General features: G+C 48.7%; 1 protein-coding gene across 1 annotated transcript in view; it reads left to right on the top strand.

The window, feature by feature from the left end:
- The window catches only part of LOC136663588 (cytoplasmic phosphatidylinositol transfer protein 1-like), a 69,588-nt gene extending 48,287 nt beyond the window's left edge, over positions 1–21,301 (top strand). The window contains exons 4-11 of the mRNA XM_066640376.1: positions 609–697; positions 3,429–3,436; positions 5,648–5,719; positions 7,026–7,121; positions 9,004–9,159; positions 11,864–11,927; positions 18,059–18,182; positions 21,224–21,301. Coding sequence (XP_066496473.1) covers positions 609–697; positions 3,429–3,436; positions 5,648–5,719; positions 7,026–7,121; positions 9,004–9,159; positions 11,864–11,927; positions 18,059–18,141 — 568 coding nt within the window. The 3' untranslated portion in view covers positions 18,142–18,182; positions 21,224–21,301. The remainder of the gene's footprint in view (positions 1–608; positions 698–3,428; positions 3,437–5,647; positions 5,720–7,025; positions 7,122–9,003; positions 9,160–11,863; positions 11,928–18,058; positions 18,183–21,223) is intronic.
- Positions 21,302–22,033: the final 732 nt, after the last annotated feature.

The following is a 22,033-nucleotide window of genomic DNA, read 5'->3' as shown; positions in this document are numbered from 1 at the left end:
TTGCTGTCTCAAATTCACTTGGATGGCTTTGAAAGTGGGCTGTGTGTGTGTGTGTGTGTGTGTGTGTGTGTGTGTGTGTGTGTGTGTGTGTGTGTGTGTGTGTGTGTAGAAGAGATCTATCAAAATCATCACCACAGGGCTCAGTTTGTCTTCTATGAAATGGGAACAGTACTGAGACCCTCCTTAGGGCTATTTTGTTATAAGGCCAGTTACCCTTTGCAAACTTCCTGAAAGGTTATATAAAATGATTGTGAAATAAAACCATTATTTTCATGGGTAGCAAAATAGAAATCCTGACAATTTCTTGAACTCCAGATCTCTTACCAATTCAGGCAGCTTCAATATTTATTTTCTTTAAAATCAAGTTTGAGCCGGAATCTAGATAGGATTTGTGCTTTGTCAGTGAAATTTTTAAATCTGAAATTTGTTTCCAAGCTGCTGTTTTTACCAGTGTCGGAAATGCAGAATTCTGCAAGTTCAGAATGTGGATCAATGCCTCAGTTAAATATGAATGAAATCGGTAAATGTTTTTGAAATTCAACAGCATGCAAGTGTGGGATTTAGGTATACTAACTGGAATTTATTTCTGCTTTGCTGCCCCACTACAGCAAACTGCCTAGCTGGGCTCGAGCTGTGACTCCACGGATATTCTACATCACAGAGAAGGCCTGGAACTACTACCCATATACCATCACAGGTAAGCTGCTTTGCTGATTGAGCTCCCTTGCCTACCCTAGTACTTTACTTCCAGAGAGAGAGAGAGAGAGAGAGATCTGAAGCAGGAAATAAATGCAATGTCATAATACAGTTGTCCCTTGGTACCCTCATGGATCCATTCTAGAATCTCCTGTGGATACCGAATTCCATGGATAATTAAATCTCTGACTGGAGGGCTTCAGAGGACCTCCCAGATGAAACCAGAAGTCACTGGTGAAAACCGGAAGTGATTTCTGGTCACGTCTAGGAGGCTTTCTGCGTCCCTCCAGCAGTAGGCTTGGCATCCATGGACACCGAAATCCATGGATTTCGAGCCCTTGGATAAGGCGGGCCCACTGTATACATATCCTAAAGTCTGAATCATAAGTGGCTGTTTTGGTCCACTGGAAAAAAAATTCCACACATTCCACAAAGCAAGGCAAGTGCGAACCAAGAAGAACATGGTATCAAACAGCAAGCTTTTGAATCCTATCTTCATCAGACTAGGTGGCCCACAAAAGAATGGAGGAGGAGAATTGTTGGTAGGTGTTGTAGGTTCCAGACTGAAAGATGGAAGTGTGGGTGATTTTTATGGAGATTTGATTCAGCTTTGTAAATGTGTTAGGCCATTTCAATTCATTCACACACAGAGCTGCTGAAACAAAGGGAAGAAGCTTAAATATATCTCTTGCTTTGAGAAGATACTCCTTGTTGCTTTGCTCTTTTCCCTGGATCTCTGTCTTGGAAGGAACCTGGATGTTTCAATTTAGCTCTGGAGACTGGGCTGAGTTAACTAGACTTTATATTTCCAGAATATGGGATGGGGGAGAGTCCTCAACCATTTTTGGCCCCGTTTTTATCTAGAGACGTCTTGGTATGTATTGAAAGTAGCTTCCAGAGACTGATTCAGGTCTGCAAGAAAACTCTTTAACTTCATCTTTTGATTTTACAAAGCTGACAACATGCCATGTTTTCTTGGTGACACTGTATAACATAGCCTGGTGGAAGATAGGACTGGGGCCTTAGTCTGCATAATTCCACCTGCACCTCATCTTCAGACCCTCATAAACTCAGGCTTTGGGGCTCTGCCGTCATGTCCAGATTTCCAGCCACTCACCCCCCCTCCCAATCCCTGAAAGAGAGACATTTTTCCTTTACCATCAAGACTGATGGAGACTCCTGGGGAACTCAGAGCTTCCTGCTTACATTTGGGTTGGGTAATTCCTAAAAAAGGAATTACTGCGTTATGAACTCCTGCATTACCGGGTCCTTTGATGCTGAGCAAATCTTTTGAATGCACAACCAATAAGCAGTCCTGTGGCACCTTAAAACCCGAGAAGCGTAGCACAAATTGTAACAAGTTCCTCACACCTTTATTTTTAATTTACATGCCAGTCTGTCTTAGGTTCATTTCAATACTATCCTATGCTGCAATCTTATGCACAGTTACCAAGGAGTAAGGCCAGTTGAATTCAGTGGGGCTTACTTTTGAGTAGACAAGGGCAGGATTGCACTGTAAGTCATTGTAAATATATTTCACAAGCACATTTATTTTACTGTTCAGCTTACTGTGGCCTAAAACAATATGTGTGTTTAGGTTTAAGGTGCCACAAGAGTCCTTTGTGTTCAAGTAAGAGTAGTGTTAAGCCAGCCTGTGGATCCTTGTCTACTGTCATGTTCACATTGTGCTTCCCCAACTCTGTGATTAGTACAAGAGTTGTTTTGCAGACATTTTACTTTCCTGTTACAAATGCTGTTCTGCCAAGCTTTGAAATTCTGAGGTACTGTGGATCCTCCTTATCTGCGGATTTGAGCATCCACAGAGGTGAGCTTCTGTGGATGCCAACTCTGTACCTCAGAGGGCTTCCTGGATGTGACCAGAAGCCACTTCCAGTTTGCATTGGTGACTTCCGGTCACGTCCAGGAGGTGTTCTGTGGTGTAGGGTGATTGCATGTGACCATCCTGTACCTAGGGGAGGATCCACTGTTTGTGTTTGGGGGTGAGGGCATAAGCTCTACCAACTCCAGAGCCGAGGTCAACCAGGTGGTTAGACCTGGGCTCCAGGTTGAGCTTAATGTTCTCTATAACTGAGGTTCATTGGGTGGGTAGACCTGGGCTCCCACCTGGACTTGGAGCCTAGATCTACCAGCTGGGTAGTCCCGGGCTTCGGACTGAACTTCTGGCCTCCATGGCCAAGGTTTACTGGATGGGTAGATCTGGGCTCCCGCACCAAGTAGGTGTCCAGATCTACCTGCCGGTTGAACTGGCCTCCGTGGATCTACCTGCCTGGTAGATCTGGGTTCCATTCCGCCTCTTCCAGCTGGGTAAACCTGGGCTTCTGGCTGTGCTTGGGCTGTTTCTGGTCCCAGTAGGCAACCTTAACCTGTTGTCAGTTTGGGGGGGGGGGGGCATGAACCCATGGTGCCCCCCTTGGATCTGCCCTGCCTGTGCCCAAGAACATCCCAGTCACATGACTTACAATGATGTCCAGATGCTGTCTGAGGAGGCTAGGAGGCCAGTGTGAACTCTGAAAGGCCTGGCAGAGCCTCCAGATAAATTTTTGCAGTACTGGCACCCTCATCTTCTGTGAATTTCAGCATCCATGGATTTCACTATCTTTAGGGAGGGCTGTTGGGAAGACCCCCCCATCTCATCACTGACTCTCTCTCTCTCTCTCTCTCTCTCTCTCTCATATCTGTGAATTCCTGGAATCACCTCACTGCTGGATCAGAGTACACGGTAAGTGTCGAGAATTGTTTGTCCATTCAGTAAATCTTTGTTCCTGCTCCAGAACATCCAGAATTGTATGCTGCTTAAATAGAAAAGAGCCATCCCTTTGCAAGGTGCTTCTTTGGCTGGTTAGCAGTCCTTGCCCCCAACTCTCGCCTAGCCCCAGAATTTGTTACTGAATGAAAGAGTCACAATCCAAGCTGCGGTATTTGATCTATTGCTGCACCACTTCCTGGATTTATTTAAAAACAAAAACCATCCCTTTTCTAAAGTTTTAAACAACTTCCATTCAATAAATACTATGCAGTCTGTCATTTTTGCTTCAGAATCTAGTCTTGTGTAGAAAAAGGCACAATCTTTTTCCTGGCTGTTCTGAACAGCAATCCCCTGTTCTTCCTCTTCCTGACCCTTATGCTTTATGTTTATATTTTTTTTTTAAAAAAAGATCACCATTGCACCTGGGCCCCCATTTGCTTACAGCAGGGCTCTCCAAACCTTGGCCCACGGGCTGGATCCAGGGTTTGGAAAAAGCCCTCCCCCCTCCTTGAGTGGCACTTACTGTTCTCTATCTCTGTGCCCAGATCAGCTTGAAAGAAACTTGGCGCTGTGGCAGAATGGGATGGGAGGGGCGTTTTGGGACACAGCGGTTTCCAGTTTGGAGACCTCTGACTTAAAGCGCAGAGCTGTACATGTGTATCCTGAAGGAAGCCCCAACCATCTTCAGTGAGGTTTACTCTCAGTTATGCGAATATTCTGCAGACTCCAGGTTAGCTATTGCTGTGCCACATCACTGCCCCCCCCAGATTCCGGGATCTGCGGATTTCCCTGTCTGTGGGGGGTCCTGGAACGGATCCTCCATGGATACTGAGACACCATTTTTTTCAGTACAAGTTTATGCAAAGCTCTGGGTATTCAACAACCATGGTCAAGAGGGGCAATGGGAACAGAGTCCTCTTTCCCAACAGGATTCATCCATACGAAGGATTTCACAGCCGGTATTCCTGACATTGAAATGAACAATGTTTGGACTGATAGGCCACAGTCAAATAAAACTGTTCACACCGAACATTTCACCTACTACTATGGTAGGCATTTTCAAAGGATGAAGCTGCAGCAATTTGTTTATTTAAAAGATTTTTAGTCCTCCTTTCTTCTGCCGGAGCAGATGCCCAAGGTGGCTTACAATTTATAGATAAAATACAATATAAAAACAATGAGAAAAATCAGAAAACATAAATGAAACCATTTGGAGGAGGGCCAAACTATTTACACTGAAGGACCTGCTATAGAGGTTCAGGAGGCAGAGGTTCACGAATCACCAGATGGAACAAAAATATTTTGAGCCCAAAACACCGTGAGGGAGGGGGTAGATCTTAATTCCCCCATTAGGGTGTTCCATAATTGTGGCGCCGCTGCTAAGAAGGTTTGCCCCCATGCCGCCATCCCCCTAACTTGGGAGGAAGGCAGCAGTTGAAGGAAAGCCCCCTCAGATGATCTAAGAGGGTGGGCCAGAATAGATAGGAAAAGGCTGTCTCTCGGATAAACTGGCCCCAAACTGTGAAGGGCTTTAAAGGTCAATACCAGCACCTTGAATTGGGCCCCGAAACGAATGGGCAGCCAGTGCAGTCGCTGAAGCAGCAGTCCAACAGAATCAAACCACTTAGCTCCAGTAACCAACCAAGCTACACCAAGTAGCTCTTCAAACTATAACTGATGTTCTGATCTTAAAGTCCCAGGTAGCTGTTGTTCTACGTTAGTTCTTAAAGTCCCGGATATTGTGTTTCTGAGTGCTTTATAACCAAGAGTCATGGTTTCCGGCTGGGTTTAAAGACCCATCTGTTTCCCATGGCCTTTGGGGAGAGAGGCACTCCTTGGGGACCCTTCTTAACTTACATACTACTGAAATTTTGATCTGCTCTTTTATTGTTATCTTTAAATTGCTTTTGTTGGTTTTTATGGTTTTAATTTTCATGTTTTATTTTCTATGTGTTTGTTGTACACGCTTTGGGTTTTTAAAAAAGCAGTATATAAATCAAATAAATAAATAAAATTTACATTCTCCTCTCTCCTGTTCCTATTGTTTTATCAATGCTTATAAATGTCTGTGGCCACTCTGCAAATCCGAGCGTGAAAATAACTGGCAGTGGGCAAAGCCTCTGTTCAGTTAAAATATTATTCATTCCCATAGTCTTCCCATATTTTGTTTGTTTTTCTCTACAGTGCTCCTTTCTGCCAAAGTTTTCCATCTACATAGAGACCAAGTATGAGGATAATTGTGGAGACAATGGAAATGTAAGTGCTCTGAACTCAGTAATGGCAGGACACTGTGCCTGAATTCAGAATTAACATAAGAACTCTCTGTAGGGTCAGACCACAGTCTGTCTAGGTCAGCATCTGGTTCTCACAGTGGCCGGCACTGCATCCTCTCAGCATCCCATAAGTAGGACATGAAGGCAGTAGTATTGGCAACCTTCAGTCTCGAAAGACTATGGTATCGCGCTCTGAAAGGTGGTTCTGGCACAGCGTCTAGTGTGGCTGAAAAGGCCAATCCAGGAGTGACAGTCCCTTCCACACCGGGAGCAAGTGCAGTCTGTCCCTGGTCTGTCTCCCTGGCGGTGGGCCTTCCTTCTTTGCCTCTTTGCCTCAGACTGTTGGCCAAGTGTCTCTTCAAACTGGGAAAGGCCATGCTGCACAGCCTGCCTCCAAGCGGGCTGCTCAGAGGCCAGGGTTTCCCACTTGTTGAGGTCCATCCCTAAGGCCTTCAGATCCCTCTTGCAGATGTCCTTGTATCGCAGCTGTGGTCTACCTGTAGGGCGCTTTCCTTGCACGAGTTCTCCATAGAGGAGATCCTTTGGGATCCAGCCAACAGGAGAGGAAACTGAGCGCTTTCCACATGCGCTGCCTCCGACGCATCCTCGGCATCACCTGGCAGGACAAAGTTCCATGAAGGCAGTACTCCCTCATGAACACTCCTATCCAGAGATACACTATCTCTGAACCTGGAGGTTCCATCTAGGTGGCGTCCTGGCAGATAGCCAGTGATAGATATCACGATTGTGTCTAATCTTTAGAACCATCTAGGCCAGTGTTTCCCAAACTGTGGGTCAGGAGCCACTGTACATCTTTGTTGGCTGAACTGGTGCTAGACTTTGGAACAGGGACTCCTAAGCTCTTCCCTTTGCATGTGCTTGTGTGACTTCCTGTCATGGTGGACTCCTTGCCTGGTGGCAGGGCTCATGGAAGGAGGTCTTGCACATTGGGAGGTCAGGAGGGAGAGCGACAGAGAAGAAGGGAAAGAAAGAAACCAGGTAGGGGTGGACCCCCACAGATCGAAGAAGACAAGAGTCTGAGGCAAGGAGCTTCTGAGTCATCTGCCTTCGGGACAATACATCGCCCCCTTGTGTCCTGCAGACAGCACTGCACCTACTGTCCAATCACTTTACAGCGTTGTCCTAAGGACAGCATCTCGGTATTCACGTAAAGTGTTTTGCGTGCTCAAAAAGAGTTCTCAAAATGCTCAGTATTCCTACCACAGGCTTTCCTATCCAGGATGCTGGATTGACGGTCCCTCCCTTCCTCTCCCCCTTTCCTCTTCCAGATCTTCCACGGTGAAAAAATCTTGGGGGACCATGAAGTGACATTCCTGGATATCGCCTTTGACGAGATCCCTGAGCGCTACTACCGGAGCATAGAGGTGAGCAGGGAGATGCTGTTGGCCGAGGCGCAGCAGCGGAGCTACAGGGGGCTGGTGCAGTAAGTATTGCAGTCACCACGAAGCCTTGTGTTCCAAAATGCAACGTGCAGGAGATGCTGTTTGGCGTGTTGTATTTCGCTACCAGGAATGGCTCTGAGGGCAAGTGGGAGAGGCCACATTGCAGAGCCTACAATACTTACTGGGCTGCCCCCCCCATACCTACGCTACCACTCGGCAGCCTTTTCTCTTCCTTCCCCACGGCTGCTGAGTCCCTTCCATGTTTGGGTGCACAGCTGCTTGCCTGCCACACAATTTCACAGGGCACCCTTCCCTGTTTGGCCTTGGATGGTCCCATATCCTGTACATGGGGAAAAAAGCCTAGACCGGCCTCACAAACCCTTCTGCCTCTTGGGAGGGGCGCACCGGTGCTCATGTCACTGTGACAGCAGCAGCAGTTCCATTTGCCTCTCGGCTCTCGTCTTCCACTCCCGTCTGGGGAGTCCAGAATGTGCCCTACTTAAATTATGATATTTATACAACTCTTTTTCTTCCTTTGAAAGGAAGAATTATAATCTAAGGATGGTAAGAAAGTACACCCTCTATTCAATAAGTATCATTATATATCTATTCTATTCTCTTGAAAACATCATCTATAAAGAAAGTTTGTATTGTTGTTGGCTGAAAGCCGGCTCAGATGGAAAATTCTTCCACCAAGTTGATCCTTCTAAGGGCTTAAGGGTGGACAATGAAACCTGTTCCAGCTTTTATGCAAACAGGTTATATGAGTCTTTTGTGTATTCTGGGATGTCCCGGCTCTCTTCACCCTCCGGAGTCTCTCCTCAGCTGGCCTTTTCTGTGTCCGATTGTCCCTCCTATGTAAGCCCAGCCAGCTGATTTACATATCACTTCAAAAAAAATTTAAATAAAGCAGTGTTTAAATGTGTAAAACGAAGAAAATGCAATTTATTTGTCCTAGTACAGTGGGCCCTCAGTATGTGCAGGGGTTTGGTTCCGCACATCAAATTGGCAACCTTCAGTCTCGAAAGACTCTGGTATCGCACTCTGAATGGTGGTTCTGGAACAGCGTCTAGGGTGGCTAAAAAGGCCAATTCGGGAGTAACAATCCCTTCCACACTGGGAGCAAGTGCAGTCTGTCCCTGGTCTGTCTCCCTGGCTATGGACCTTCCTTCTTTGCCTCTTAGCCTCAGACTGTTGGCCAAGTGTCTCTTCAAACTGGGAAAGGCCACGCTGCACAGCCTCCCTCCAAGCAGGCCGCTCAGAGGCCAGGGTTTCCCAACTGTTGAGGTCCACTCCTAAGGCCTTCAGATCCCACTTGCAGATGTCCTTGTATCACAGCTGTGGTCTACCTGTAGGGCGCTTTCCTTGCACGAGTTCTCCATAGTGGAGATCCTTTGGGATCTGGCCATCATCCATTCTCACAACATGACCCACTGCAGATATCAAAATCCATGGGTGCTAAAATCTGTGGGGGCCCAACTTATCTAGAGGCCACAGTGGGCCCCCTGGAGGTTGCACCAGTCTCCCAGCCTCCTCAGAAGGGCTCCTGGACACCACCCAGTGCCTCAGGACACCTCCTGGATGTGACCGAAAGTCACCAACATGAACTGTAAGTGGCTTCTGGTTGTGTTCAGGAGGCCCTCTGAAGCTCCCTGAGGTGTGGGCTGGTCATCCGCAGATGCTCAAATACGCTTATAAGGAAGGCCCACTGTACAGTTCTGGGTTTGTAGCGTTGCAGTTCTTTAGATGCTTTCATGGGATTAAGCTCCATTGAATACAGTGGGACTTACTTCTAAGTAGACACACCTAGGCTTGCACCATCAACCTCCCTAATATGCGGCTTTCTTCTTCCATCTGGTGGCAGGACCTCCGATACTTCAGCTCCTCTAAGACTGGCCGTGGCCCGCTGCAGGAGGGCTGGCGGGAGCACACCAAGCCCATCATGTGCTCCTACAAGCTGGTGATGGTCAAATTCGAGGTGTGGGGGCTGCAGACACGGGTGGAGCAGTTTGTCCACAAGGTGAGATGCTGAGACTTCCCCCCAACGACATGTTCAGGCCTGGAGTGTTTGAATTACAGCTGTGAGTTTGGGAAACTGCCTTGGGTCCCCTGGTACCCAGTCCCCAGTGCCATATCTTCTGGGCCATCTAAAAAGGGATGTGAGTGTAAATCAGAGAGTGAAGAGCACTTGTTCTTGAGTCCGCTCAGCTCCTCACAAGAGAGAGGGCTGTGCAAGCATCCCTGCAATGTGCTGTGCATGAGTGCCAATGTTGCTGCTGTTTCTGAGGGTCTGTCCTATCCTAATTTTCGACTGCTGCTGACTACGCCAATTTGTCCCGTCCAAATATCTCAACTCCCTTCTGATGCCTGCTTTTTGGCTAATTAACACCCTCCTTTTCCAAGAAACAACAGCTGTGGTGTGCAATGGAATGAACACAGAACTCCTTATCTGTTTGAGCAATTAACAAGAATTTATTGCTACAAACACAGACACTCCCTGCAAGTCCTCTTGTCCAGAGGCTTTCCCTCCCCAGAACTCCACTTAACTCAGTGGGTAAAGGTCTGAAGCCTCCAGTGCAAGTCCAATCCCGTCTCCAAGTCTTCCCAGTCCAGTCTTCTGCAGTAGAGTCCCACCTCTCCAGTAGTGTTCTCTCCAGCAGAGTCCTGGCAGTCCTCTTCTCTGTGTGTCCTCCTGCAGAGTTCCGGCAGTCCCCTTCTCCCAGTGTGAGTCTGTCCGGGTGTCCCTCTGGGTCAGGGTCACGCCTCCCTCTGGGTCAGTGTCCTCCCTCTGGTCAGCGTCCCGCTCCTGGCTGGGTCAGCGTCCCGCTGTGGTCAGCCCTTTGCGCCTTCTGAAGCTGCCTTTTATCTGCAGCCCCTTGTTAAGTCCAAATGCAGCTCAGCTGTGAGCTTCCTCGTTAGCTCGGGTCCCATCAAGGTCAAATGAAGCTCAGGTGTCCAACCAGGTCTCCATTGGCCTTGACTGATTACAGCTGTGGAGCCAGCCCTGCGCTTCCCAGAGCTGTCAACCAGCTGTCAAAACAGGGAATCGCTGTCAACACCGCTTCATCCACCTAATGATCTTCTGATCTTCCATTACAGGGTCAGGGAATAGAAAGAACAGGACTTGGAACAAAGTGCTGTGGGTCTGTTTGTCTCCATAAGCATAGGCCTGAGTTTTAGACCATTCGTGCAACAAGTCTTCACTTAAAGTTGTCGCTGGGTTCTTGGAAACTGCAACTTTTAAGCTAAACGATTTATAATGAAACCAATTTCACCATAAGCGAATTGATACGCATACACTAGAATTACGTTCCTACAGCCTATTTCTGGTCACTAAAACATTGCCAAACTTCTAAACAAAGACCCCAAAACAGTGATGTAGCTAGAGGAAGTGCAAGGCACTAAATTTTTTAAGGAGCCTCACCAGAAGCGGCTCTGCCCCCTCGCCTTCGAATCCATTCCAGTGGGAGGAGCAAAACAGTTTGCTCCCCCCACTTGGAATGGCTTTGAAGGGGTAGGAGAGGGCCACTTGCAAGCCGCAGTGAGGGTCCCTGCAAAACGTAGTGCTTTGCACTCCCCTCTAGCTACACCACTGCCCTAAAACACTTCTGATATTAAACACTGAAATAAATAACAGCATTCTAAGCTTGAGAAAACTCACACAGAAATGCAGAGAACGTGCAAACTTCTCACAGACAGTGGCCCCGGCCGGGAATCGATTTATTTTTCTAATCAACTTTATAATGAAATGGTTTTGAATGAAACAACTTTACGTGAAGACTTGCTGTATTCCCATTTTACAGATGCGGAACAGGGAAAAGTGTGCCTGTGAGTGTATGGGTGAAGTGGGATTTGATTCTCCAGAGAGTCATTCATTGTGCAGAATGTATTTATTTAAGTACGGTTAGGTCCCATCCCTTTTCCAAGTTGCTTGGGGCATAGATCCCCCTCTTTTATTCTTGCAACAGCTCTATGAGACAGGTTAGAGCGGAAGAAAAAGTAATAGGTCCAGGTTTACCTAAGTAACTTCATAGCTGAGGATGAATTTGACCAGTTTGATTTCTCCCTGGCCCTACTCCAGAATTCTGGACTTCCCGCTGCAGTGGGACAGGGGATTATATATTTGAATGCTCTTTGCACATAGCATGCAAGCACAGCAAGGCAAGAGGGCTGTTGAGAGCTAGCATTGGGCCTGGGGCAAAGTGCCTGGTTGGTGCCCCCAATCAGGTAGTAGAAGTGCACTGAAAGCGGATTAAAGCTGTAGTAGAAAGCAGCCCTGGATAGGCTGAGATTGAGGTACCCCCAATTTATTTTGTAATACATATGTTTTGAACTACATACTTGGTTAGAAGCTTGGACCTCAAGGATTTTGCCCCCCCCTTCCCTCAGGTCTGGAGAGAGGTTTTAATGTAGGTCCTCTCCTGAATGATCTAGTTTGCTATATTCAAGCAGTTGTGTGTGCATTTTTAAACATGTCAGGAAGCATTCAGAAATGTGATTTTCTCCCCTCTTCCTGCTGCTTGTGGTGGTTCAGTTCAGAAACTCTCCCCCCTCATTCTTTTGCACCTGTAGACATGGTTACCTGCTGGCTGGGACCAGAATTGCTTTGCTAGGGTGATCGTGGGCTTTCCGTTCAGGGGTGTGTTTGGATCAGTGCCCCCCAAAGATAGAGGATTCCCCCCCCCCAACTTCTTCTAGGAATGTAATGGAGTTTTTGGTTGCAGGTCATCCGGGACATCTTGCTGATAGGGCACCGGCAAGCCTTTGCCTGGGTGGACGAATGGTGTGGTAAGTCAGCCTTTTGTCATGTTCCTGATTGCTGATGGGGGGGGGTACCCTGAAGGTATCGGGAAGGCACTTTTCATAGAAACTGGAAGTGCCTTTCCAGTACCTCCTGGAGATGGGATGTTCTGAAGCCCACAGAGCCCACATATTGCCTCTATGGGCCTCAGAAGACCTCCTGGATGTAGCCAAAAGGCACTTCTGGTCACATCCAGGAGGAACTCTGTGATCCTTCAGGCCACAGGTTCAAAACCTGCAGTGGGTCAAAGCCACGGGTTCTTAACCTGCAGATAAAGAGGACCCACGTAATTAAAATATAATTTCACAAGCATAATTTTCCTTCCGTTGCGCCCCTGCTTCGCTCTCTCTCCAGTTCCATTCCCCCAGCCTGCTTGGTTTGTATTCCAACACCATGAAGTATTTGTACCTCATACCCAAGATAATATCTTTGTACTCTACTTTCATTCATTTATGGTCCAACCCTACCCAACTTTCCAGTGTCCATCCAACTGCAATGCATCCCTATGGTAAGGGAACAAATATTCCCTTTCCTTGAGGAGGCCTCTGTGACTGCCCCCCCACCACAGCTTGCACATGTTGGCATGGCTGCTTCAGCACCGGAAAGTTGGATAAGATTGGGCCCTTAGATAATCTGCCTCTCTCTTGTCCTGTACTAATAACACTGGGTAACCCAAAAATTGTTCATGTTGCATTTTTAATATTTCTTATACAATTCAGAGGTGCTGAATCCAGTGGTGACCTTAGTTTATCTGTATCTTCAAAACGTTTTTAGTTATCTTAAATTGTGTGTGTTTTAATCAATCCTATTGCCTAATGTGTTGTAATACACGTCATGTTATAAAATTGTGCAGTGTAAATTGTGGCTAAACTATTGATGCTATGCCAAAAGTAGTGGCATTTTTATAATCCTCCCCCCAAGAATTAATAAAGAAACATTAAAATATTCAGATAAACACAAAGTTGTTCAAATTTTGTTACACACTGTAATCAGCCACTCAGATCAACCCATTTCTGCCCAAACCACAGGTGTGCACATTTAATCCCTGTTGCAAATATGCAGCATTGGGCAGAAATGGGTTAAAGCTGTGAATTTGCCCTGAATGAATGAGAAAAGCCACCCCCCCCCCACACACCATCTCAGAGTCCTGATTGTAAGTATAGCAAGGCACTGAAAGGATAACTAATTCTCGAACATGGGCAATTGGATGTTGTCCCATTATACCACGTTTATGAACACATTTTGGAATAGGCTCACTTTCCCCAGAGCTGAGACCAGAGTCTGAATGGAAGAATCTGCTCATTTGTGGATTAAAATACTTCTGAGCCACCTTTCAGTTTCACTCTCCCGTGTAGTTCAGCCAAGCATAGTGGGGGAAAAAATGAATACGTATTACGAAAGCAAAACAAATTATGGTGATGAAAAGTCACACCCAAAATTCCAGTTGACCACGATCAATTTTCATAAAAAAAAAAAAAAACTTGGATCCATTTCCAGGCGTGTGTAAGAGGCCTGCTAGGGGCCAATCTAGTCTAACTTTCTGCATCTCCCAGTGGCCACCAGATTCCTCAGGAAGCACACAAGACCACAAGAGACCTGATTCCTAGTCCCACTCCCTTGCATCTCTCATGTCAGGGACAGGCTATCTCTAAAACCAGGATGTTGCATAAATCATCATAGCTTGTAATCTATGATGAACATTATTCCTCCATAAATCTGTCTGAAAGGCATCTAGCTGGGTGCCTTTATGCAGTAAGCCAGGTTCAAGATAGGTTATTAGTTTTGTGGCCCTGGAGCAGAGAGGGGATTAGACAAACTTATGGGGAAAATTCCATTGTAGCTTACAAGCCATGATGACTACATGCAACTCCTGGTTTTAAAAGCAGACTGCCTTGGAATGCCAGATGCAAGGGACTGGCACCAGGATACAGGGCTTTTGTGTCTTGTGTACTCCGTGGGGCATCTGGTGGGCCACTGTGAGTTGCAGGAAGCTGAACTAGATGGGCCTTTGGCCTGATCCTGCGGGGAAATTCAGATGTTTTTACAGGTTCCACATGAATGTACTTGCAGGTTTTATGTCAGACAAGCGTAGCCTGGGAGAGACAAAGAGGCCTTTCATAGGAGAGCGGCCTTCATTGTCTCCCTGGGAGAAAAACCTCTGGCCTAGCAATGCTCACGCCCTGCATTTCTAGGGTGTGGTGTGGCTCTGTAGCTTTAGAGAAAGCTTGAGGGGTGTAAATAAAAGTGTGCAGGAATAACAGCCTTTCTATTAGAGGGAGAGGTTTATAGCTGTGTCTCATCCAGTTACTCGAAGCTCATGAAGCCTCTTTCTTAAGCAAGTCAGAGTTTCTTTGAAAAAGAAGTGGGTCGAGATCACCCAGGATGCGAATCACAGAAAGTTGCTCCCCTTCCTTTCTGAAGATGGGCTTCTTATCCTCATTTGGTAACCCCACTAACCTTTCCCCACAAACTCCTGCCTGCTTCATTCGATCTCTCCAACTCTTCCCAAGCCCCCTTTCCTTTGCTCTTTTTGGTTTTTGTTTACTTGTTTGTTTTAGATTGTGAGCTCCTTGGGGCAGGGGCCTCCTTCTCATTCTTTCAAAGCACCGGCAGAGGGATGGCTCTGCTGCTTTGTACTCCAGAGTTAAATGCTGCTTTACACTGCCACTCTCCTCCCCAGAGTTTTGTGGATGAAATTGATTTATTAATTTTATCCCAGCTTTTCTCCCAGGGCAGCACCTGTGGTTCCCCCCCACCCCCACAAGAGGGGAAGGTTAGGCCAAGACAGCAACCAGCCCCGGGTCATCAGAGTGAGCTGCATAGCTTAGTGGCAATTTGAAACCCAGTTCAATCCCAGTTTGAACACTACACTGCGCTGGCTCGGACCTCGTACACACACAAACACACATCAAAGCCACTTCCCTGCCTTGTGATTCCATCTGTTGATGTCTTAACCCCATGGAAGAAGCTTTGTTATCTGAGCCACAGGCTCTGCATCCAGACCGTAGGGGCGGCAGAGGCAGAGTCCCCTTGACCAGGCTTTTTAGGTAGTATCCACACAACGTGCTCCAGCTTGTTGCTATAAAGCAACTTTCCTTCAGGCTTTGCAAGCAACTCTGGCATGGAGGGCTCGGGGTCTAAACTCTCATCTGGGCAAATAGTTCTGTCCCACACACAGGACATCTTCCCTTGCAAGGTGGCCTTCCTTCCCCAGCAAGAGTTGTTTCCACTTACAACAACTTTGTGAGGTAGACAAGGCTGAGACTCTCCTCATGTCACCCATTGAGCATGGTGGCTGAGCGGAAGGTTTGAACTCAGGTCTTCGCTGTCATCATTTTCGCAAGTTAACCCACTACATTACACTACACAAGTTGTCATGATCCAACTGGTGCAGGTGCACCTCTGAATGGAACCTGGTGTTCTAGGAAGGGGGGGGCTGTTGGTCTTAGAAGTCCTTGCGGCAGAGCTTGTGTCAGGAGCCTGGTCGATAGTGAGTCATTTCCACCCCACCCCCCCAATGGCCATGTTCAGATATGCTTTTCTTGCAAGACTTTTCTTACAAGGTGCCAGTCAACCAGGCAAGTGATGTGCTTGGCTTTGCCGCCCCCTGGTTGTAAACGAGAGGAGGAAAGGAGCCAACAGAGAAACAAAAGTGAACTTGAAGTATCCCTTTCCATGGGGCTGCATCCATGGGTCACAGGGGCTTTGTAGGACATCTGGTCCTACCCCCTGCTCAGACTCCTTATGAAAACCTCCAGCTTGGACGCCTCAGATTTGAGTGCCAGGGAAAGACCCCCAATGTAACCTGCAGGTGGCAAGGGGCATTACCACAAGAGCCTTCGCAGGGGAGTTCCAGCCTTTACTGGGAGTTTCGCCCTTCACCCATATATTTTGTGGAATAGCAGTCAGGGCTGCGCAAACATCCGCTTCCCAGGGTCCTTTGAGCAAAGCCACAAGCGTTCAGGCAGTAGCGTAGCCAAGGGTTAGTACTGCAGGCGCTGCAGTGCACCATGTAAACAGCCCCTTTCACAGAGACGGCAATTGCTGCCCCCCTCTGGCTATGCTACCATGTTCAGGAGTTGCGTGGAGCGCTAGGGTAAGAAGAAGGCTTCAGCAGGGCAGAAGGCGTCCCCCTTGCTAAGTGCGGAAGCATTTACATCAGGAGTATACTAAAGCAGAGGAGGAATCGCAGCAGACCAGACTGGGGAGAGAGGAACCATCGGGACACAAGTGGAAAGTCTTGAAAATTCTGGATAAGGCTCTAGTCCGATGGTTCCTAAGTTTTTTTGACTGGCGGCTCCCTTGACCTGCTGGACCACTGGCCACGGCTCCACATTTAGGGCTTAGAATCCTATACACTGTATAGGGCGGCAGGATTTTTGTGAGGATTCCGTGACTCACCTTGCTGGTTTCTGCAGCTCCACTGCTCTAGTTCAGCGTTTCTCAACGTTTGTTCCCCGCCGTACCGCTTTGCATGTTCCACCTCTTGGAAGTACCACTGATGATGTCATCGCTTGTAACTTCCAGACTGGGAGGCCAGACACAGCACGACAAACACTGGTAAGAGGCTCAGGGTGGATGGCAGGGCTTTTTTGTGCACCTAAAAAGCGCACACTGGAGCTCTGCCTGTTGAGCTGAGCCTTTTACCGCTGCTTGTTGCATTGCATTGCTGGTCCCGCTGCCAGGCGGCCGGGATCCGGTGGCCCCACGTGTATACCACCTTGAGTAGCACCCGCGGTATGAGTACCACTGCTTGAGAAATGCTGCCCTGGTTCATTTTAACATCTCCCTGGTGGTCAAACTTGGCACTGCAGCAGTTGTAGCGCTGACAGTCACTAATGCAGGCTACATCTCGAAGTGAACCTGGGATTGTACGCTGTCTGTGCTTTGGTTTAAACACACCAGAAACTTGTGATCTTTGTATGTGATGCAGGTTAAGCAAGTGCAGCTTATTTAGTGTGATTTACTTGGGGAGGAGAAAGGCGCTATTGGTGTTCCCTGCGAGCTCCATGGCCGTGCAGCTCCACGCAACAGGAAACTCAGCAACCCAGAAGTCCGGGGATGGCATTGTGGCACAGTTGTGACACCACACGCCAGATGGGGTCTGCACACAGGCACAGAGCCTTAGAAAGAACATAAGGAGCTGTGCAGGGCCTGTGCGTGGGTGCACACCTTAGCTTCACCATGCAGGTTTTCAGGCCAGACTTTAAAACCATCAGGACTAGAAACCTGAGGCTGGGTGTGTTTGATTTTAATGGTTATACATCCAGTTTGCAATTCTGAACTTATGCAATGCAATCACTGAACAGCAACAATCCTCGGAAATCCTTTTTTCACGCTCTTTCCAATGGACACCCTCTGTTGTTCTGTGTAATGTGTCCCAAAGACCCTGTGCTACTGACATTGGCAGTTGTTGGCAGACTGTGCTGCTGACCTGCTAAGGGGCTGGTGGTGATCAGGCAGATGCTGGTCAAGCTTGGAGAAAGTTCAACGTTTTCTCTTGCTCCCCTCTCTCCTGAAGTAACAGTACTAACACTTTGGCTGTCAAAACTGCTGCTGTCAGCTTTCTCTGCCATGCCCTCTGTGTCGGGGCACTTGAGCTCCTTCCTGTGTATGTTGGTAGGAACCTGGAGGCAGATACTGTAGTGGCAAAGGCAATGTGAAGGTGGGAAAGAATCTCCAGATGTATCTGGAGAATCTCCAGTTTGCACATTGTTTCATTCACATCGCTGGGAGCCCTGGGACTAAGCCCTACAGAATTTCCCATGGCCCCCTGCATCCCTTCCAGTGGTATATTGGTTGCGACAACTGCCGCCATTACTGAGGGTTCAGCCAGCTGGGTGGGCCCACTGATGGACAAGGGCCTCAGTCAATCTCGGGGCCCCCTCTGCTTCTGCTGGGCCTTGAGCTCACACCTGTTCCTTATTGAAATCTTCCCCTTGTGCGTTGAGAGGGCAGAGGCATGTCCTTCCCAGTTATTGTGTGGCCAACTTCCAGATGAGTGCCGCTTCAGGCAAAGGCGCCTCTGTGGCCGTTCATGTGCCTCGCCGTTCTGTATGTCCGTCTGCTGTATCCCCCTGACTTAACTGAGCATTGAGAACATCTCTGCGTGTTACAGACATGTCCCTGGAGGAAGTCCGTGCCTTCGAGACTCAGATGTATGCGGCCACAAACATAAACTTCCACAGCCAGGAACCCTAGCTCTCCCCACCTGGCCAGCCCCGCCCAGGACTCCCGTTTTTGTATGTATGTTCTCTTTTGTGGTTCTGTTTATTTATTTGTTTTCCCCTGAATTTGTTTTGTCCTCTGAATGTCAACAGCAGTGGCTTCCCCCCTTCCTCTGGACCCAATAAAACCCTCTCTGAATACATGCCCGAGATGGACCAGGAGACCCACCAAGAACCAAAGCAGAAGAGCATTTACGGGGCATGTTTACGGAGGAGTAAAGTAGGGAGTTTTCATTTTGTGCAATGAATTTTCTCAGTCCTCATCCACGGCTCTGCACTGGGGTTTCTCAAAGCCACTTGATGGTGCTAGCTCATGGAGGTGCTGGCTCACTACATGCAGGGAGCAGAACGAGGCAGTGGCATTGAGGAGGCAGAATTTGGGGCAACAGACTGCAGGCAGGGGCCTCATATTCTTGAAGATCCTGCAGCTTGTAAACTCACAAGGAGGAGACTGAATGCTGAAGTTTTTCTCATGGAGGTGCTAGCTTACTACCTGCAGGGACCACTCAAAAGCGAGAACCCCCCTGCAACTTCAGTTGGTGGTAGTTGGAGTCCAGAATTCTACCACTTCAAAGCCAAATTAGACCTTCAGCTCAACATTTTTTTAGAGACATGCTTAGAACTGGAAGTTCCTTTGGAAAATAGCCAGGGGGATCTTGATTGCAAGATGGGGAAGGTTTATTCTTGTCACTTTCCTGCTGAAGATATGCTGAAGAGACTGTTTGCAGCTGGAAAAGAGCACATGGGGGGCGGGGTTAAGCATCCCATCCCAGTGCCCCACAGTTCCTATCAGGACCCCCTTTCGCTTTTCTCAGTTGCTTTTGTCAGTAACAGTTTTTTAACCATGTTGTCTTTAAAATGTGCATAAGTTGAATTTTGGCCCTTCGTTCCTGTATTTTGTGGAGTAGCAGACAGTGCCTCACACACATCCACTTCCCAGGCTCCTTTGAGGAAAGCCATGAGCGTTCAGGCAGTAAGTGTAGCCGGGGGGGGGTGACACAGTTAGTACTTTAGGCACTGCAGTGCACTGTGTAAGCAACCCTTCTGTCCCACTTGCCTTCAGAGCCATTCTGGGCAGTGACAGCAACCGCTGCCCCCCTCTGGCTACGCTACTGTGTTCAGGAGTTGAGTGGAGTAAGCACGGCCTGAACATAAGCAGTGTGAGAGCAGTTGGGGATGCGTGTGAGCATGGAGCATGTCTGCCAGCCTGGACAAGCCTTGCTCAGCCCCATCTCTGCCTAAAGAGGGCGCCCAGAGACCAGGGCCGCCTCCGTCTCAGGGAAGGTTGACAGTTCTCAGAGTAGTACCTCTGTCATTTCATGACCTCTTTCTGTGCTTTCATGATACATTGAATCAGTGGATAGACTTGAGGTTCTGAAAGCTTGGAGTAGCCAGCTCTGTGCACACATGTGCATGCATGAAAGTACCCACAACCCCCAAGAACTGGTGTGACGTCACTCTTCGTTATCCCCACCCACGACACAAGGAGGGCACGAGTGCTCCTGTCCAACCCCCTTTCTGGTGCTCTGGTCTGCACCATCATGTGGGGGGACATCCAAACTGCCCCCTGAAATGTCATTAGACCCAACCTATATAATCCCTGTAGTGAGGTGGTAGAGTTCTGGAATGTTCCACTGCAAGTCCAGGTTGGGGGGGGGTCATATTTTAAAATTCAGATCTGTGCAAAACAAGCCAAAGAACGCTTGCCGCATGTAATAAATGAGCACATTGGAGTAAAAGTCTAGCACGGACTTCTCCCTGAATGACGAGTCTCTGCATGCCGGATAGATTTTGTGTGATGGAGTGTTCAAGCGCAAGACTCTTCCCCCGCAGTCTGAAGTAGAATGATCCAGAACGTACCTCCTGCGGCCAGTGGATCTTTGCTGCTACTATAAATTGGACAGTTTGGGTGCCCCTGTCCTCCCAGCATTGTAACCATTCAGCCAGGGGTGGGGGCGCATGCGCGCACACTGAGATTTGGCAGGGCCGAGTGGGCCTTGCCTTGACCTGCAGCTGAGGTCCTTTTTCCCCAGGCAGCAGCAGCAGTAGCGATGCCAATCAACAGTGAACAGTGCAAAAATAGTGCAACGTGGGGCAAGTAGCACTGAGAGTCTGAAAAGCCAGTGAGCACTAGGCAGTTCCCACAGCCCGCCGGATTCTTCTAGAGTCAATGGAGTGGGGTGTGGTTGGGGTGGACTCTTTTTTCGAGCCATGTTTTGCAACCCTCAGTGTTCATTGGTTGTCCTGTACATGGGGGGGGGGGTGTCTGTGTCATATATGTTATTGGTTTTTATTCCACTGTGTACAGGGTATTTGGGGACTCTGGTTGCTGACCTGATTGGTCCTAAAGGGAGAGCACATTTTCCTGTGCTGGTCTGCTGCTTTTCACACTGAAAGGAACTTGTTCTGTGTGGACAGCTGAGGAACCCCTGCCTCATGGTGTCTCCCACCTGGGCCGTGTTCTGGGGCATACACTTGGCTACCCCTGTTCAGCCTTGCTGGCATCCTGCATGAACTTGCGGCCACTTCAAAACACACCTGGTGCTTTCTTTGGCTGTGTACTGCAAGACAACACGAGCCATGATGGACAGCCCATCCGGCTTTCCTGATCCTCAGTGGAACCCCCCCCCCCCCAAACAGAGTTTGCAAACTTTCAAGTTACAGCATTGGGTGCGCAATTTCTGCTGATCCGCCACCAAGGTCTTTCTCTGGCCGCATGTGTTATTTGTAATTCTGTGGAGGAAGCGTGTCATCCTACTTGTTTCTCAGCACAGTAGTCCTGTGTGAGGTGGCTGAGGCAGAGAGAGAAGCAGCTTGTTTAATGCTGAACCAGCCAGGTGCATGGCCAAGGGAGATTTGACCCCAAAGCTCCCACTTTCCAACCGACTGTCCCATTCCGACTCTAGTACTGAGGCGGATACACTTCAGAGGGCCAGTGGAGCCCCACTGTGGCGGACCACTGAAGGGAGGCCATCCTTGGGGCCTGTAACTGAGAGAGCAGGAAAATGTGTGGACTGAGCTGCTCCTCCTCATCCTCTCTCTCTCGCTTCCTTCAGGGATGACTATGGATGAGGTGCGCCAGTATGAGAGGGAGACCCAGGAGGCCACCAACGAGATTGTCGGCACAGTGTCGTCCACCATCTCCATCGGCGAAGTGTGTCTGCCCCCCAACTCTCCGCGCACTCCTGCCAGTGCTCCTTCCACGCCCCTCAGCGGCGAAGCCCCCGACTTCCTCAGCGTGCCCAAGGACAGGCCCCGGAAGAAATCTGCGCCGGAGATGCTCTCGCTGCCGGTGCTGAGGGAGCGCACAAACGCAGAGTGACGGCCCACCCTCTGGGCCTGCTCTGTTCAGGAAGGAGACGCCCCCGCCCCATTTCCACAGAAATCCTCTTCTGCATGTCAATAAGGACACGTACCCAGAGCTCCTCCTACATGTCCTGCTGGATTTTTTTATGCCCGTTTGGACCTGCTCCTTGTCTTGCATCTTGCAACGCACCTCTCTTGTCGACTGGATTGAGGAAAAGCCTGCTGCGGAACCCCTTCGCTGGGATTCTTGGGTGCATCGAGCTCGGCAGGCAAACTGTTGCCCTTCGTTCTTGCAGGCACCTGAGCTTCCTGGCTTCCCTTTTGTGGTCTCATCAGGGCAGTTTTTGTGACTGCAGCAGCTGGGATCAGCTGCAGTCCAGCCGGCCTCCCTCCTTCCCATGTTGAACAGTCACCTGGCCAAACATTCCTTGCTCTGTCTGGGCCAGCAGTGAGGGCCCAAGGTCTGGTTTCCCTTCTTCTTCCCAGGAGTGAAGACATCGTGGAGGTGGCCTCCTGCCAGCAACTGTGGAAGGAACACTGGACAGGGCCACAGTACAGAC

Source organism: Tiliqua scincoides, chromosome 13 (assembly GCF_035046505.1).
Source record: "Tiliqua scincoides isolate rTilSci1 chromosome 13, rTilSci1.hap2, whole genome shotgun sequence".
Lineage (NCBI taxonomy): Eukaryota > Metazoa > Chordata > Lepidosauria > Squamata > Scincidae > Tiliqua > Tiliqua scincoides.
Note: the sequence above shows the minus strand (reverse complement) of the source record. Positions and strands in the feature narration are given on the sequence as shown.